General features: G+C 42.3%; 1 protein-coding gene across 1 annotated transcript in view; it reads left to right on the top strand.

The window, feature by feature from the left end:
- The first annotated feature begins 12,341 nt into the window (after positions 1-12,341).
- Positions 12,342-18,731, top strand: part of USP14 (ubiquitin specific peptidase 14) — a 32,418-nt gene continuing 26,028 nt past the window's right edge. The window contains exons 1-4 of the mRNA XM_034762737.1: positions 12,342-12,513; positions 15,201-15,346; positions 16,033-16,065; positions 18,247-18,351. Coding sequence (XP_034618628.1) covers positions 12,498-12,513; positions 15,201-15,346; positions 16,033-16,065; positions 18,247-18,351 — 300 coding nt within the window. The 5' untranslated portion in view covers positions 12,342-12,497. The remainder of the gene's footprint in view (positions 12,514-15,200; positions 15,347-16,032; positions 16,066-18,246; positions 18,352-18,731) is intronic.

The raw sequence follows: 18,731 nt of genomic DNA, 5'->3' as shown, positions 1-18,731 counted from the left end.
TGACTGGTATGGTGTTTTTGCCTGACTAAAATGTACGTTTCCTTGAGCGCCCAGAAAATTTGCTGTGAAGTATGACAAGTATGTCAAAACATGATTTCAGTTTCTCTTAGTTTAAAAATGGTTGCACCTGTTTAATTTGATGCAAGAAGTTGGTACAGTATATATTTGTAACAGTGTTTACGGGACTGAAGAATTTACTGTTCTGCTAAATGAACCAGTAAATACCATAATGAAACATGCTTGATTTTCAGCTGAAGAAATCTGAGTTGTAACAGTGGTAAATAGATTTCAGGAACTGTTATTGGTAACCTAATAGAATTACTTAATACTTTGTTGTTAAAAAAAAAAAAAAAAATCTTTAACTAAATTTTCGGTTATACTTGCAGCATGACTAATAGTAAAATTCTGCTAAACTTTATTATTAGTGTGTATGTATTGCAGTAGCATCTAGGTCACCAATCAAAGTCACCATTGTGCTAGCCACTATACAGACATTCAGAAAAAGCTAGTCCCTGCCTTAAAGAGCTACAGATGAAGTTATGGCAACTCAGTGGGTGGACTGGACTCTAATTAATCTTACATACCTCTGATGCCTTTTTTATTTTGAAGTGCCATACAATAATTAACAACTCAGCATCCCTACCCCAAGTAGTTTACCATCTAATTCAACCTCCTAGATACAAGCCATGAGAAACAATTTAGAAGGTGGTGGTAAGAAGTTGGTGTGGAAGCTTAGCACTGGGAAATTTCACAAAAAGAATGTGTTTTAACTAGTGATCTGTGATTAACAGATGAGAAGTGAGATAATGCTTCAAGAGTAAAGAGGGGATGATATTGAAGCTGAGAATGAGATGAGACTAAGGGAGCAGTTGGAAGAAAATTGGAAAAATATCAAACAGATGGAAATGTAGCTATTACATCACTCACCCTGTCTAACACAAGACATTGTCATTCAATTCTCCCCTGAAATAGATTTATCCATGTCTATAATTGGCTTAAATCAGAAAAATACACTTGAAACTTTTTTAAATAAGGGGTTTATTTGGTTAGAGCTTGCATGCACATACGCACAAAGAAAATTCAAACCTACTCCTTTTCTCCCACTCAACCCCCACCTTCACAAAGTAAAGTAAACTGATCAAATTTAGATTATCTTGCTTCAGAAATGCACATTATAAAAGGTACTTGATAAAAGATTTGACAGGACAGGTGTTTCCTCCCTCTTTGGGGACTATAGGGTCAGATAATTCTCAAGAGCTGGGTTATTTTTTGTGTTGGTTTCCCAATTCCATTGTGTAGAACTGAATTTTTGTAGTTGAGAGTTAGAACCCTGCAGCTGAATCATAGCTCATTGCAAGAACGATGTCATACCTCACTCAGAGTACAAGTGTTGAAGGCCTGAAAAAGATGCATACAAAATGTTAAAGGTAGACAATGACTTGTAAAATAGGGTATGATTATGAAGCAACGGATAGGCTTCATAGAATGCTTAACCACTATAAAAATGTTAATATATGCCTGCACTAAAATTCTACATTTCTTTTTAAATTCTGGTTTTACTTGGAGAAGAAGAAAAAGATCTAATGAAGTGTAAATTTACATTGATTTGTATGTCTGGGGTATGTTGCAACCAAATATAATAAAGTCTAGACATGCAAATTACAATTTGTGTGCTGGTATGTAGACACTGATAACTGTTTACTGTAAGTGTGCTGTATATATGCAGGGGCAGAAGTATTTTGAATGACGTACCCAGACAAATACTTTCACACTCAGAAAATCTTGACTTTGAGTCTACAATGTGTGAACAGGCCTCTTGGGGTGGAAAAACTATCATTAAATATTTTACTAAACATCAACTGTACCATTCTGGAAGAAGGCATGAACTCTTTATTATTGCTGTATCTTTTTACCTGCTCATACCATCTTAAGGCAACTCAAATACTTTCTATACCGTTCAAGTTCCATTATCTCATAGGGATATTTTATCCATATGAATTTTAATACAGGGCAAGGAGTAAATATGAGATCTGAACATTCCAGAACTACAGTTAGGGGATGGTATAAATCAGCATAGCTGTTGATACTTGTTGAGAGTCTGAAGAGACCAGTTACCATACTCATTCTGACCAATAATGGTCCAGTTTTTGTTGCAGCCTCCATCTCCTTTCTCCCTTCATCCTATGTCCTCTTGCTGCAGGAGGCAGCATCTGTTGGCTTAGCAGGAGTAGCAAGACAAGACCAGTTCTCTGTCTTCATGAACCTCTCCCTCTTCAAGTCATCCTGGTCCCTAATGAAGGAAGCAGAAAAAGAAACCTCATTTATGGGTAAACTGGAGCAAAACCACCTAAATGGAAGGACAGATATCTCCGAGGAACGTTAAAGAAATTCCTATGGACCTAACAGCAACAAACTAAGATGTAGAAGCAAGTGCCTCAAAAAACCACTTGGCCCTGGTGGTCTCTGCCATCCAGAAGGATAAGTGAATGGCAGAAGAGAAGTTTTTACAAGAATCCCCGTTGAAGAACACTGCTCTACAGTCAAAATGCTTCTGAAATAAATGTAGTCAAACTTTACTAATTCTGGGTCACTGAGAATGAAAATTATGCTTAAAATTGTTGATTGGCTCTAGTTTTCAAGATGTTATTGGGTCAGTATATACGACCCTTGACTTGGGAATGGCGGAGGATAAGTGAGTTATAAAGGGAAGGGATCTCAATTTAAACCAGAAATGACTAAAATACATCTTTGACTGGATCCATGAATAAATCTATGACTAGGTTTGGACAGTACTTGCTTTTTAGGCAAAACCATGAATGATGCAATCTGAAGCTGGTATTGCGTCATACATGATATGAATTGCATCATGTTATTCCTAGAAGTCATGGATGATGCAATCGTAACAAAGCTTACATCACTCTGCTGAACAAATTGCTCTATATCAGCTCTAGAAATCATAGTGTCATGTTCTCTTATTTGTCAGTGTTTGATATTGCAAAGGGACACATTTCTGTTTAGCCAAAGTGAGCAGAGATGCCTCGTACTTGTGTGAACAGTGCAGATAACTTCTGCTATGTTTGTGGTGAAGTGACTTCTGCATCACAAAAGCGCAGTATAACCACTATGGTTAAGAAAGCCTATCACCTTTATTTTGGCTGCAAAATTGGAGATCAGGGCAAGAGGTGGGCCCCACACATATGCTGCAACACTTGTGCAACAAATCTTCGCCAGTGGTTGAACAGGTAAAGGAAATCTATGCCTTTTGCAGTGCCAATGATTTGGAGAGAGCCAACAGATCATACCAGCAATTGTTACTTCTGCATGGTGCCTCCAGTTGGGAAAGGTGTGTCAAAGAAGAAAAAGTGGACTGTGCATTATCCAAACATTCCATCTGCTATATGCCCAGTACCCCACGGAGAAGGACTGCCGGTTCCCGATGCACCAGAATCATTCTCACTTGAGTCAGACGAGGAAGAGGAAGAGGTTGAAACTTCTGGTCCTGAAGCATCAATGTCACAGGACCCACATTTTCTTCCATCCTCCTCCTCTGAACCACACCTCATAACACAAGGTGAACTGAATGACCTTGTCAGGGATTTGGAACTACCCAAGAGTAAGGCAGAGCTGTTGGGCTCCAGACTACAGCAGTGGAATCTCCTGGCAGGTGATGTTAGGATTTCCATGTTCCGTGACCGTCAAAAGGATCTTGTCCCATTCTTCTTCATGGAAGGTGATCTTGTAGCCTGCAACAACATCGATGGTGTGATGGCAGCCCTCAACATCGTTCACGATCCAGATGAGTGGAGACTGTTCATTGATTCATCGAAGACGAGTCTTAAAGCTGTTTTACTGCATAATGGCAATGTTTTGCCATCAATTCCAGTTGGTCATGCAGTCCATATGAAGGAAACGTATGACAACATGAAACAACTTTTGAGGTGCATAAACTATGACCAACATCAGTGGCAGCTTTGTGGCCATTTGAAGGTTGTTGCTCTCTTGCTTGGTCTGCAGACTGGATACACAAAGTACTGCTGTTTTCTTTGCGAATGGGATAGTCGTGCAAGAGATTCCCACTACATCAAGAAAGACTGGCCACTCCGACAGTCATTGGAGCCTGGGAGGAAAAGTGTTCAGCATCCACCACTTGTTGAATCAAGGAAGATTTTGTTACCACCCTTACACATCAAGCTGGGTCTGATGAAGAACTTTGTCAAGGCCATTGACAAAACACAAGCAGCTTTCAAGTACCTCCGTGGAAAATTTCCAAGGTTAAGTGAAGCTAAGATAAAGGAAGGTGTCTTTGTTGGTCCTCAGATTCGTGAACTTCTTCGAGATGATGCATTTGACCATGCACTGCGTGGCAAGGAAAAGACAGCATGGAAAGCCTTCCAGTTAGTGGCAAAACATTTTCTCAGAAACAATAAGGCAGACAACTACAAGTTGTTGGTGGAAAACCTCCTCAAGGCATACAAAAGCCTTGGTTGCAACATGTCACTAAAGATACATTTTTTGCACTCTCATCTAGATTTTTTTCCACCGAACTGCGGAGCAGTGAGCGACGAGCACAGTGAGCGATTTCACCAGGACATAGCAACAATGGAGAAATGCTATCAGGGCAAATGGAGCCCATCAATGCTTGCAGACTATTGCTGGACAGTGACAAGAGATGCTCCATTTAATGAATACAAGAGACAAGCCAAGAAGCGCTGAGTAGACACTGAATAGGACTAAACTATGTACATAATAGTTTTTTGCCTTTTGTTTCATAATAAATTTTATTTATATAACCCTTTTGCTGATTTTTAAAGTGTTACATAAACAGGACAGGTGAACTATTATCATGTAACGCAACCATAAACACATGAAAAGACCTAGGTTTACAATTTGATTAAAACTCTACTATCTACACAATATACATAGACATAAAATGTAAAAACTTAAATATCTTAGAAACAGTAGCCAATCAGTTGTTTTAATTGTCATATTTGAATTCAGCACATCAAAATACATAATAAATAGCACATTTTATCTCTGAAGCAGACGACTTCTCAAAAATTGTAGACCAGTGGAATCTATGGTCTTCAGCATCCCTCCATGGCAAGGAAAAAGGCCATTTGGTTCCCTCATCAACACTCAGATACATGTTATTTCAGTGGTTAGAGGAAAGTGACTCTCAGAGAGAACACTGATTGTGACTAAGTGCAGGTTCAATGCCATATCCCCAGTAAGCAAGGGATTAACTGTCTTTTCTCCCTGTGCAGAAGTGTTCAAGTGTCCCTTTATTCCCCTTAAAACCTATAAACCAAACTAGATTCAAAACCTTTTGCTTAAACAACCCTTTCATTAACTAGGAGACAATGCAGGCAGAAGCCCAGCTGCAGAGTGGGGGCTATCCAGTTTATTGCACGGACTGCAGCATGTATGATTACCTGCCCTGTGGGCGGGTGGCGTATGTGTGCATTCGGTGCAAGGAGCTCCTGGCCCTCAGAGACCACGTACGGACTTTGGAGGCCAGGGTAGCGGAACTGGAGGAGCTAAGGGAGGCAGAGAGGTATATTGATGAGGCTTTCCAGGACACTGTAGAATTGTCCCACTTCTGGTCAGACAGCCCCTGTGCTGTTGAGGAGGATGAAAGGCCCAGGGAAGCAGAGCAGTCAACGGGAGCAGAGGGAAACCTTCCCATAGTTGGGACCCTCCTTCCAGACAGTGCTGGGGTTACCTCTCGCACTGAGGTTACCTCTCCAGGGGAGGGAACTCCAGTTGCTAGGAAAAGGCAGGTGTTAGTAATGGGAGATTTGATCATTAGAAACGTAGATAGCTGCGTTTGTGATGATCGGGAGAACCGCATGGTGACTTGCCTGCCTGCTGCAAAGGTTGCGGATCTCTCGAGGCATCTAGACAGACTCATGTGTAGTGCTGGGGAGGAGCCGGTGGTTGTGGTACATGTAGGTACCAGTGACATAGGGAAGGGTAGGAGAGATGTCCTGGAGGCCAAATTTAGGCTACTAGGGAAGAGACTGAAATCCAGGACCTCTATGGTGGCATTTTCAGAAATGCTCCCAGTTCCACACGCAGGGCCAGGTAGGCAGGCAGAGCTTCAGAGTCTCAATGCGTGGATGAGACGATGGTGTAGAGAGGAGGGGTTTACTTTCATTAGGAACTGGGGAAACTTTTGGGATAGGGGGAGCCTATACAGGAGAGAGAGGCTCCACCTAAACCAAAGTGGAACCAGACTGCTGGCACTAAACATTAAAAAGGTTGTAGAGCACTTTTTAAACTAGGAGATGGGGGAAAGCCAACTGCTGCAGAGGAACATGTGGATCGGACAGAGACTTCTCTTAGGGGAGAGTCTAATGATAGAGAATCTCCAGGTTATAGTCAGGAGCAGAGGATGGAGGAGGATAATGTAAGGGTCAGATCAGATAATAAACATTCACATAAAAAAGAATCTAACGCATCAGAAAGGGGCAGACAAATAAAAAGTGACAAGTTTTTAAAGTGATTGTACACAAATGCTAGAAGTCTAAATAATAAGATGGGTGAACTAGAGTGCCTCGTGATAAAGAAGGATATTGATATAATAGGCATCACAGAAACCTGGTGGACTGAGAGCAATCAATGGGACACAATCATTCCGGGGTACAAAATATATCGGAAGGACAGAACAGGTCGTGTGGGGGAGGGGGGGTGGCACTATATGTGAAAGAAAATGTAAAATCAAATGAAGTAAAAAATCTTAAGTGAATCCACATGTTCCATAGAATCTCTATGGATAGAAATTTCATGCTCTAATAAGAATACAACATTAGGGATCTATTATAGACCACCTGACCAGGACAGTGATAGTGATGATGAAATGCTAAGGGAAATTGGAGAGGCTATCAAAATTAAGAACCCAATAATAGTGGGGGATTTCAATTATCCACATATTGACTGGGAACATTTCACTTCAGGATGAAATGCAGAGATAAAATTTCTCGATACTTTAAATGACTGCTTCATGGACCAGCTGGTACGGGAACCCACAAGGGGAGAGGTAACTCTAGATTTAGTCCTGAGTGGAGCGCAGGAGCTGGTCCAAGAGGTAACTATAACAGGACCACTTGGAAATAGTGACCATAATATAATAGTGTTTAACATCCCTGTGGTGGGAAGAACATCTCAACAGCCCAACACTGTGGCATTTAATTTCAAAAAGGGGAACTATGCAAAAATGAGGGGGTTAGTTAAACAGAAGTTAAAAAGTACAGTGACTAAAGTGAAATCCCTGAAAGCTACATGGGCACTTTTTAAAGACACCATAATAGAGGCCAAACTTCAATGTATAACCCAAATTAAGAAACAGTAAAAGAACTAAAAAAAGAGCCACTGTGGCTTAACCATGTAAAAGAAGCAGTGAGGGATAAAGACTTCCTTTAAAAAGTGGAAGTCAAATCCTAGTGAGGCAAATAGAAAGGAGCATAAACCCTGCCAAATTAAGTGCAAGAAGGTAATAAGAAAAGCCAAAGAGGAGTTTGAAGAACGGCTAGCCAAAAACTCCAAAGTTAATAACAAATTGTTTAAGTATATCAGAAGCAGGAAGCCTGCTAAACAACCAGTGTGGCCCCTTGATGATCGAGATACAAAAGGAGCGCTTAAAGACGATAAAGTCATTGCGGAGAAACTAAATGGATTCTTTGCTTCAGTCTTCACGGCTGAGGATGTTAAGGAGATTCCCAAACCTGAGCTGGCTTTTGTAGGTGACAAATCTGAGGAGCTGTCACAGATTGAAGTGTCACTAGAGGAGGTTTTGGAATTAATTGATAAACTTAACAATAACAAATCACCAGGACCAGAGGGCATTCACCCAAGATTTCTGAAAGAACTCAAATGTGAAGTTGCGGAACTATTAACTAAGGTTTGTAACCTGTCCTTTAAATGGGATTCTGTACCCAATGATTGGAAGTTAGCTAATGTAACACCAATATTTAAAAAGGGCTCTAGAGGTGATCCCGGCAATTACAGACCAGTAAGTCTAACATTGGTACCGGGCAAATTAGTCGAAACAATAGTTAAGAATAAAATTGTCAGACACACAGAAAAACATAAACTGTTGAGCAATAGTCAACATGGTTTCTGTAAAGGGAAATTGTGTCTTACTAATTTATTAGAGTTCTTTGAAGGGGTCAACAAACATGTGGACAAGGGGGATCCAGTGGACATAGTGTACTTAGATTTCCAGAAAGCCTTTGACAAGGTCCCTCACTAAAGGCTCTTATGTAAACTAAGTTGTCATGGGATAAAAGGGAAGGTCCTTTCATGGATTGAGAACTGGTTAAAAGACAGGGAACAAAGGGTAGGAATTAATGGTAAATTCTCAGAATGGAGAGGGGTAACTAGTGGTGTTCCTCAAGGGTCAGTGCTCGGACCAATCCTATTCAACTTATTTATAAATGATCTGGAGAAAGGGGTAAACAGTGAGGTGCCAAAGTTTGCAGATGATACTAAACTGCTCAAGATAGTTAAGACCAAAGCAGACTGTGATGAACTTCAAAAAGATCTCACAAAACTAAGTGATTGGGCAACAAAATGGCAAATGAAATTTAATGTGGGTAAATGTAAAGTAATGCACATTGGAAAAAATAACCCCAACTATACATACAATATGATGGGGGGTAATTTAGCTACAAGAAGTCAGGAAAAAGATCTTGGAGTCATCGTGGATAGTTCTCTGAAGATGTCCGTGCAGTGTGCAGAGGCGGTCAAAAAAGCAAACAGGATGTTGGGGATCATTAAAAAGGAGAATATATTATTGCCCTTATATAAATCGATGGTATGCCCACATCTCGAATACTGCGTACAGATGTGGTCTCATCTTAAAAAAATATATACTGGCACTAGAAAAGGTTCAGAAAAGGGAAACTAAAATGATTAGAGGTTTGGAACGGGTCCCATATGAGGAGAGATTAAAGAGGCTAGGACTCTTCAGCTTGGAAAAGAGGAGACTAAGCGGGGATATGATAGAGGTATATAAAATCATGAGTGATGTGGAGAAAATGATTAAGGAAAAGTTATTTACTTATTCCCATAATACAAGAAGTAGGGGTCACCAAATGAAATTAATAGGCAGCAGGTTTAAAACAAATACAAGGAAGTTCTTCTTCACACAGCGCACAGTCAACTTGTGGAACTCCTTACCTGAGGTGGTTGTGAAGGCTAGGACTATAACAGCGTTTAAAAGAGAACTGGATAAATTCATGGGGGTTAGTCCATTAATGGCTATTAGCCAGGATGGGTAAGGAATGGTGTCCCTAGCCTCTGTTTGTCAGAGGATGGAGATGGATGGCAGGAGAGAGATCACTTGATCATTGCCTGTTGGTCCACTCCCTGTGGGGCACCTGGCATTGGCCACTGTCAGTAGACAGGATACTGGGCTAGATGGACCTTTGGTCTGACCCAGTACGGCCATTCTTATGTTATGCTCTTAAGAGAGGAGCTAAAAGGAAGGCGGCTGGAAGGCAAGGCTCCATATCCAAATTGTAAGGATTGGATTGAACCCTAGAATAGAGAAGTGATTGATTTGTTTAGTGGTTTATTTGCAGGAGAGAAACATGAGATGTTATGCTAGCTTTGCTCATAGTAACTTTTTCTTTATGGTCATAAAATTGGCTCCTGAAAATAAGATCACTACTAAAATGTCTTCTCTCAAACAACCATTTTACACTGACACACACCATCCTGCTCTTTGTGCTTCCCATTCATATGCCACTGTCAATGATGCTATCCATGAGTTGTTAGAAACGCTAAATTATAAAACTGACAAGAGTTCAGAATGATCCACACGGGAGAAAACAGTAGTAACATTATCCTCCAGACCGGATGGAATGGGCAAGATGAGTGGAATGGAGACAACTGAGAGTTGGATGGAGACCTGCAAGCACACATTATTTGGAGCAGGGGCGGGCAAACTTTTGGCCTGAGGGCCACATCGGATTTCGTAAATTGTATGGAAGGCTGGTTAGGGGAGGGGGTTGTGGCCTGGCCCCCACCTCTTATCTGCCCCCCTGGTACTCCTGCCCCATTCAACCCCCCCGTTCCCTGGCAGCCCCTCTGGGACCCCTGCCCCATCCACATACACCCTGCTCCCTGTCCCCTGACTGCCCCCGGCCCCTACCGCCCCATCCAACCTCTCCTCTCATTCCTGAGGGCCCCCCCGGGACCCCTGCCCCATCCAACGCCTCCTCTCATTCCTGAGGGCCCCCCCGGGACCCCTGCCCCATCCAACCCCTCCTCTCATTCCTGATGGCCCCCCTGGGACTCCTGCCCCATCCAACCACCCCTTCTCCCTGTCTCCTGACTTCCCCCTGCCGCCCCATCCAACCCCCTCCCTTCCTGACTGCCCCCCTGGGACTCCTGCCCCCATTCAACCCCGTTCCCCCGACCACCATCCACTCTGAACTCCCTTGCCCTCTGTCCAATCCCTCCTTGACCCCTTACCGTGTTGCCTGAAGCACCGGTGGCTGGCAGCGCTACAGCCGCGTTGCCCAGCTGGAGCCGGGCCATGCCACCACGCAGCACAGAGCACTGGGTCAGGCGGGGCTCTGCAGCTGTGCTGCCCCAGGAGCTCACAGCCCCACCGCCCAGAGCAGCATAGCAAGCAAGTTGAGGCTGCGGGCGAGGGGGAGTCTCCCAGGGCAGGAGGTTGGGGGCTCGGCAGGACGGTCCCGCGAGCCGGATGTGGCCCGCGGGCCATAGTTCGCCCACCTCTGCTTTAGAGACAATGTTGCATGGATTTACTGATGGCTGAGTTGCAGAGCTGCTTGGACAATAGAAAAAAAATGGGGTGGGGGGAACAAAGAGGAGTTATTGAAATTTTATTTTTACACTTCTTTTCTTCCAGTTCTTCTGCGATTGTTAAATTACTGAAAGTAAAAAAGCTTTGGGCTATGCCAGGGGTCAGCAACCTTTCAGAAGTGCTGTATTGAGTCTTCATTTATTCACTCTAATTTAAGGTTTCACGTGCCAGTAATACATTTTAATGTTTTTAGATGGTCTCTTTCTATAAGTCTATAATATAGAACTAAACTATTGTTGTATGTAAAGTAAATAAGGTTTTTAAAATGTTTAAGAAACTTCATTTAAAATTAATTAAAATGCAGAGCCCCCCGGTCCGGTGGCCAGGCCCCGGGCACTGTGAGGGCCACTGAAAATCAGCTCACGTGCTGCAGGTTGCTTATCCCTGGGCTATACTCTCAGAAAAACACATAAGCAGCTTCATTGTACTTTTATAATGATTACAGTTGAAAGATGACATGTCCAGTCAGACAGCAAGATGTAGCTGTGCTCTAATCTATATTCCAGAATTATTGGTAAAAACGATTGACAGATACTGAAAAAGCTAATTTACTTTCACCAATCAGAGAAACTGCACAAAACCATGGAGAATAGTCAGTTCTGTGTATTTTTTTATTCCCATTTACTATTAAGTCTCTTCAGACTTCAGCAAACCAGTTTTATACGAACTTTGGCACAAAAGATAGAGAAAAGATTAAGCAGGTGCCTTGACGGGGATGGCTGGCTTTCTCATTGTCTGTGGAACCTCAAAAGCTAGCACGTTAATTTGCAATAAGCCCAATTACTATTGAGTAAAAATTGTCACTATACTAATGGTTATTGGGTGACTTGGTGTTTTCAATACAGTTCCGTGCTGACAAGTATTCATATCACAAAATGACAATTGTACCAATACTGCCGAATCTACCCTTCAACGTGAGTTCAGCCCCCCTAGCGTGAGATAGGGTTATCTCAAACTCACGAGGCTTCCTTAAAATAATAAAGGGGGGAGTTCTTTTTCTCTGCTTTCTGATGCTTTACATTTTCTAGCTTTTCTCTGCAATTGTACGCCCCAGAACTATCCATGGCCTTAGCGAGAGTGACTGCTGGGATTCTCACGCCATCGCTTGCTGCTAGCAGCTGCGGCTTTAAGGAGAACGCTAAAAATCCCCCAAACGATAAAATCCCAAGAGCTGGCAAGTTTCTTAGGAAAGGCCAAGAAAGAACAGCCCAGGAACCCGACCTAGCTTGGCGGGCCGGGAGGTGGCCCCTGGCTGCAAGTTAGCAGCGCAGAGAAGTAATAGGGGGAAATACGGTGATTTTTGAGGTGGCCTCGGACTGGTGGGGGAGGGGGCTAAGCTCGTGAAGGCTGAACCCGGGCACCACCGCCCGATCGGCAGTGCGCGCGCAGCCCCCCGCAGCTGCGCCCGAGCCTGGGGGGCGCGCCGGCTCCCACGGCACTGGCGGGCGCAGCAGTGGGGAGTCGGCCATGTGACAGGAAGCCCCGGCGCCCCTTCCGGAGCTGCGCGCGCTGCTTCCCCCACCGCTTCCGGCGCCCGGGCTCCGCTTGCAGCGTCATCGTGAGGGGCCGGTTTGAATGAGACCCTGAGCGTGGGACGCGCCGGAGCCGTTACCCGCTGACTAACGCCCCCTCCCCCTTCGGGACACGCCGCCCGCCCGCCATGCCGCTTTTCTCAGGTGAGCCGGGCTCTCCCGCGCTGGCCGGCGCCGGGCCTCCCCCGTGGGCGCGCGCCTGGGGGGCAGCACGGAACAGTCTCGCTAGCCCCGGGGCGGCTCGTGGGCGGTAACCGGGCCGCGTGAGTTACCGAGCGACTGAACCAGCGCAGCGAGGGCCCCGCGTGGGGCGCTCCCGCCTTTCCCCGGTGGGTCACTCGCTTAACTGTTTAATAATGCCCCGGAGCGCCAGAAAATGCCCCTAGGGTGGACCGCGGACAGACACTTCCCCCACCCCCGGGGACCCACTTGATAGATTCACTCGGCTCAGAGTGAGCCAGTATAGACCAGCAGCAGCTATCAGGTTTTGAACCAGATGCGCCCCCACTTTATAGCAATCTCCTCTAACCACATTTCCCTAGTTTCCTTATGAGAGTCTCGTGTGGGTCAGTGTCAGAAATGCAAACAAATCACGTCTGCTGCATTCTGTAAACACCGCAGAGCAGGCTGGTGTTATAGCACTTCCGTGCTCATCAACTTCTCCTGGAGGTTGGGGAGAGGGACACTTCCTGTGCTTTACAAAAGCGAGCAATGCAGCAAGTGTGTGCTGTGGGGGTGTATATACAGAGAATTTAAAAACCGTTGATACTGGTTTTATCTGTTTGTCTAAACACATTGGTGTTCACCAAACAACAAATAATTCTACTCTCACTTTTCCTAATGTAGGCCCATCAGCCTGTGCTGCTTTTTTTTTTTTTGGAAAGCTGCACTGTATTCTAGTTCATACTAGAGAAGTTGCAATTTAGCACAATTGCATCTCATCCCACCCACCGCAGTTTCCACCAAGGAAAGTTACTGGCAAAAGCTGTAAGAGCTGGAAACTCCCACTCTCTGGTGGCTCTCTTGAGGGAGTTGTTGCTGGTGTGTGTGCATTTCACAGTTCAGTCCTCCAAGGCCTGTCAGAACATTTCAGTGCTTGGCCAATGAATTTAAAATGGTACTGTGAATTTATCTATCCCCTGCAACCTCAACTGTGGTTTGCAAATTGGGGGGCCTTGTTTGGAGTTAGTAAATATGACATCTCAAACTCATTTAAACAATCCATTGTTTCTATTCTGCATGGCCAAAGCATCATTACTTGACCCCCACCCCCATCCCTGATGCTTTTCAGTAGATAGCTTGACTTCTGTTTTAGTTGTTTGTATAATCTTCGCTTGAATTATTTTATTTCCTTATCAGGAGCACAGATATTGGGCACTAGTTGATGAGTTGTATGTTGGAAAGTGCTGGAAATTTCTATTACGATATCTAAAATCATGGAAAAATTTTGTACAGTGTATTTCTATGGATATTAAGTTTTTAAAGATAGTCGTGTCTGAGATTATAAGGTTTATTGTCTTGCAGCATATTTAACATTCAGATTGGATACTCGTGCAATTGATTATTAGCATGGTTTACATAAGAACTCTTTTTTTGTACTCCAAAGCCTTCTCTGTTTGAACAAATTGCAAAAATGATTGGAACCTGCCTCTTCAAGAATGAACACTCTGCACTACCCTGCTTAAGGCTACTTATTTGTCATGAGAAACAAATGGGAGAGGTCATGGGTTTATGGCAAAAAACAAATCACAAATGTATAGAAAAAATTCAGAAGGACAGGCAAATCATGCTCTTTTTACAGATTATTATGTCTGTGTGGAAAAAATTGTTTAAAATCACCCCCTGGTCATTTTCCCATAGTCTGCTATCCTGGACCTATATAAATAATGGAAAATCCTTTATTAAATCACAGCTGCTTTATCCTTTATTGAAAAACCCTAAGTTGCTGGTTTGACAGGGACAAACATACTGCCATAACTGATAGAAGCAAAATTGTTGCGGCTATCATGAATTTGCCTGATAGTGTATTTATAGAGTATGCTGTGTCTGTGTTTTCAACGAAGTAGTAATATTCTGAAATAATTTTTAGAAATATACAACAGAATTTGATATAACCCACTGGCTGAAGATTTACAGTTCCGCTGGAAAACCATGCTGTTTCTCTGCCATGGGTCAGTGATGGATTAGCCTAGCAACAGTTGCTATGCTATGCCATGAATGGATTCCAGCTCTACTGCTAAGGAGTCAATTGCCTATAATATGTAAATGACTGGAGCTGCAGGACATTCCTGTTATGTCCAACTACACTGAGCTAAAATCATTTTGTGACTGTACTGTACCAGCATTAAAGCATTTAACGGTGGTGGTGTAACTGGGGCTACAAAGTTAATGTGCCATTGAGATAAAGCAAGATAGTCTGTCTGGGTACATATTTGACATGTGCAGTGTGCAATTTCATGTAAATAACCTTTGTCACCAGAAGTATTAGTTTTGTTTTGGAAGAACATAGGGTTATCCCACACAGAATTATACTAACTGACCCATGATTGATAATAGTTTCAATCAGCATGGTCCGTAGATTGTGGTGGATTAACTTTCTAATGACTTCTTAAGGTTGGACAGAGAAATAGTTTTGCTTGGTTTTATTGTGAAACATGAATCTTGAATAATCTCTTCAAACTTGTTGGTAGCCAACCTGAAACTGAACGTATGGTGGGGGGGGGCTAAGGTCTTTCTTAGGTAAAATATTATATACTCATAGTTAATTCTAGAAACTAAATAAACTCATGTGGAAGAGAATGATCCACATGTGTGATGCATTGTTTTTGCAGTGAATGTAAAATGGGGGAAAGAGAAATTTGATGGTGTAGAGCTGAATACTGATGAACCTCCAATGGTGTTCAAGGCTCAGCTTTTCGCATTGACTGGAGTTCAGCCAGACAGACAGAAAGTTGTGGTGAAGGGAGGAGCTCTAAAGGTAGAAATCACCAATAACTTCCTTGTATTTGTCTAATTCTGTTTACATTCTTACTGTTGATTAAACATTAATCAGAACATTAATGTTACAAATGTATAAATGCATGACCATGAACAGTTCAGAAAACACGTAGTATGATGTGTTGATGCTGTAGGTCAGTTGCTTGTTACTGGAAAATGTTTTTCAAAATACAGGTTGATTAAATTGTGGTCAACACAAACCAGTATTTCAAAACTTTTCCCCACGCCTTTGGTTTTTCTTTGTCGCTTAAGAATTTAACAGCACTTTCTATCTGTATACCTCAGTTACGAATTTTAGCTTGTTTCTCAATTGCAGGCCAGTGAAAACAATCCAGAACAGACAGTGCATCTCTGCCATACACTTTTTATGCCAATATGACTTAATTTGGTCAATTTGCCTTATTTCCCTTCATTCTGAAACAGATATTGGAGCTGACTAGTTGTAAAACTATCAAGAGCCATCTAGAAAAGAGTACCTTGCTGTTTTTAGTTTAGATTGACACAAGATTGGAAAAAGAATAGTCTCTAGTAAAGTGTCGACACTTTGCTATAATGTGCTGTTCAGAGACAAATGACTAATGTTGGTGAAAGCATCAGTTAGCCTTTTGAGTCTTCTAAAAATACTGTAAGACAGTAACACAATCCTTTTCTTCCCTTCAAACATAGGATGATGAGTGGGGCAACATCAAAATCAAGAATGTAAGTATCATCAAAAATTCACTTGAATATTGGTAAACTGCTTAAAACTTGATCATTTTATTATAGTGATGGTCTTTTTAAGAGTCTCTCATTACTTCCATCATAAGTGGGTGATAGTCTTATGACTTTCAGGAAAAAATAGGAACGCCATAGTGAATAATGGGAGACACAATCAAAATTGTCATAGGCTTTGTTTTGTAACCACAGTGGCCTTTACATTTTCTGCTTTTAGACTAACAATTTTAGGATGTAGTTGTCTTACCTAAGCATAATTTTCAAAATCTCCACACTGGGTCTCCTAACATTTGTTCTCTGGGAATACGGTTAGAGAACCTTGTGAGCTAGGACCTATGGGGAAATGACAATGTCTTCCTGATATGCTTTGAGAATTTTTTTTATTGCATTTTACATTGATAGCCACTACTCACTCAATTGCTCTCCTAGGAATGTTTCTCTGGTATAGGGTCTGTACTGCTTTCACGCGTCACACTGATGAGGTTTATCTGCTATTTTTCCACTCCCGGGGTAATGCAAGAGATTCTTGTGATTTTGTTTTTGTTCTTTCCCTGTAGCCTACTAGCACTTTTACTCAACACATCCATGTTATTTATCCAATATTCTGCCTGACCAGGGAAAGGCAGAGGTTGCTCCTGAGCTCTCCCTGATGGTTCTCTTCTTTCTTGCAGGAACTTGGTAGTTCCTTTCTCTTAGCTTCAGCAGCAGTCTGGTAGGGAGGGGATCTTTAATGACCAAACAGGGGAAAGTTGCTTGATTTCCCCTAGCCTGGCGGTAGCTCTCCAGCACTAGTATGCAGTATCAGCAGGGTGGTGCAGTAGATCAAAGAGCTATGGCAAAGGCACTTGCATACTATTGTGTTGAGGGCTAGACAGGTAAAATTCTGGTCTTGCACTGTGTACCAGGTGCTGGTAGCCTTCCTCCAATAATCTAACCACACTTCAGGATAACTTCAAGAATTTATACTACTTGGGGTGAGTCTCTGGGTACTTACTACTAATTTTTTGATATACCCCTTTCATCACCAGCATCATACTTTCAAACACTGACCTGTTGGTCGAAGGGGAAGGAAACGTCTATGGTGTGGAGCCACCCAGGTTGTGGCAAGCTCCTTTTGCACACACTGGTCCAGGAAAGGTCATAGCACCAGTATCTTTCTCCCCTAACTGTCCACCTCTTGTTCTCTGGGCAATACTGTGGAGCATCCCCAACCCATTTTCCCCTCATATCTATGCCATATTGGCCATCCTTGATGAAATATTTCTCACTTCCTCAAATAGCTCCCCTGTCCTAAGAGGTGGCATCTCGCTCTTCCCCCTCCTCTTAGTATTCCCATCCCAAGAGAACACACAGATCCAAAACCCACAAGCCAGTCTTCATGGTAGTAAATTCAACAAGATCCCTCTCAAGCTTCCCCAAATCCTTAGCCAAAGAAGGGTGAATTTCTTCCTATTCAGAGTAGTCTGAACTTGAATAATTAGCAACTTTTGCACACATGCATGTGGAGATTCTCGTAAACTTTTTCATCCTTTCAAATCTGAACATAGTTCTGGCTCTTAACTTCTTGAGGCCCAAGATCGAAGAAAAGGAGGATAAAGTAATTTCCCTTGTACAGTACTGGAGTATGAAAGACTTTTGACTCTGAAGGGTCAAAAACGGAGGGAGTTTTCATTTAAGGGTATTCTGTGGTTCCTTAATTTTTTTAGTCATAATTGGAACCTGATGTTAGTTAAAGCTGTTTATTAGAAAGATCTTGGCTACTGACTGATATAGTGTCCAGGCCAAATGGAAATTTGCATAAAAAATACTAAGAAATGTTTCCTATTGTGCATTTTCTACATAATTACAAAGTTAGTAGTACTGTTTAGAGATTAATGGACTAAAATCTTTTTCTTAGTTTTCATGAAGGAAAGGTGATTCATAATTCAATATAAATATAATAGAATAAAGCAATAGATTCACTTCATTTTTTGTTTCATTGGTTATCTTTGTCTTTAGAAACAATAATGCAGTATCAAATAGACATTGTAAGAGAACATTTAGTTTACCTCCAATAGGAGATATCCGAAATTACTAAATTTTAGAGGTATGCAGATTTCTACCTTTCTTGCACTTGTATTTTATGGATGTTCTTTAATGTGTCTGCTTATATCTGTTGTATTACAGGGGATGACCTTATTAATGATGGGCTCTGCAGAGGCACTCCCTGAGGAACCGGTAGCTCGACCCGTCTTTGTAGAAGACATGACGGAAGAGCAGTTAGCCTCAGCTGTAAGCATATTTTGTACCTCGGATTCCTGTTATCTTTTGGATAACTGCACTTTTCAGTGTATTTATAATGTTTATTTAAAAGTGGATCGTAAACTATAACTTATTTACTTATCATTTTTAGTATCTAACAAACCTGAAGGTGTTGACAATGTAATGTGACTTTGGAAGGAATGGTAAAAAGTTTGCTTTAATTTATAGCTCATTTAACTAATATCATTTGGCTTGAACCAACCTTATCATGGGGAGGCATATTGTAGAACCTCAGAGTTATGAACACCAGAGTTACGAACTGACCAGTCAACCACACACCTCATTTGGAACCAGAAGTACACAATCAGGCAGCAGCACTAGAGGAAAAATAAGCCAATACAATACTGTGT

This window comes from Trachemys scripta, chromosome 2 (assembly GCF_013100865.1).
Source record: "Trachemys scripta elegans isolate TJP31775 chromosome 2, CAS_Tse_1.0, whole genome shotgun sequence".
Classification (NCBI taxonomy): domain Eukaryota; kingdom Metazoa; phylum Chordata; order Testudines; family Emydidae; genus Trachemys; species Trachemys scripta.
Note: the sequence above shows the minus strand (reverse complement) of the source record. Positions and strands in the feature narration are given on the sequence as shown.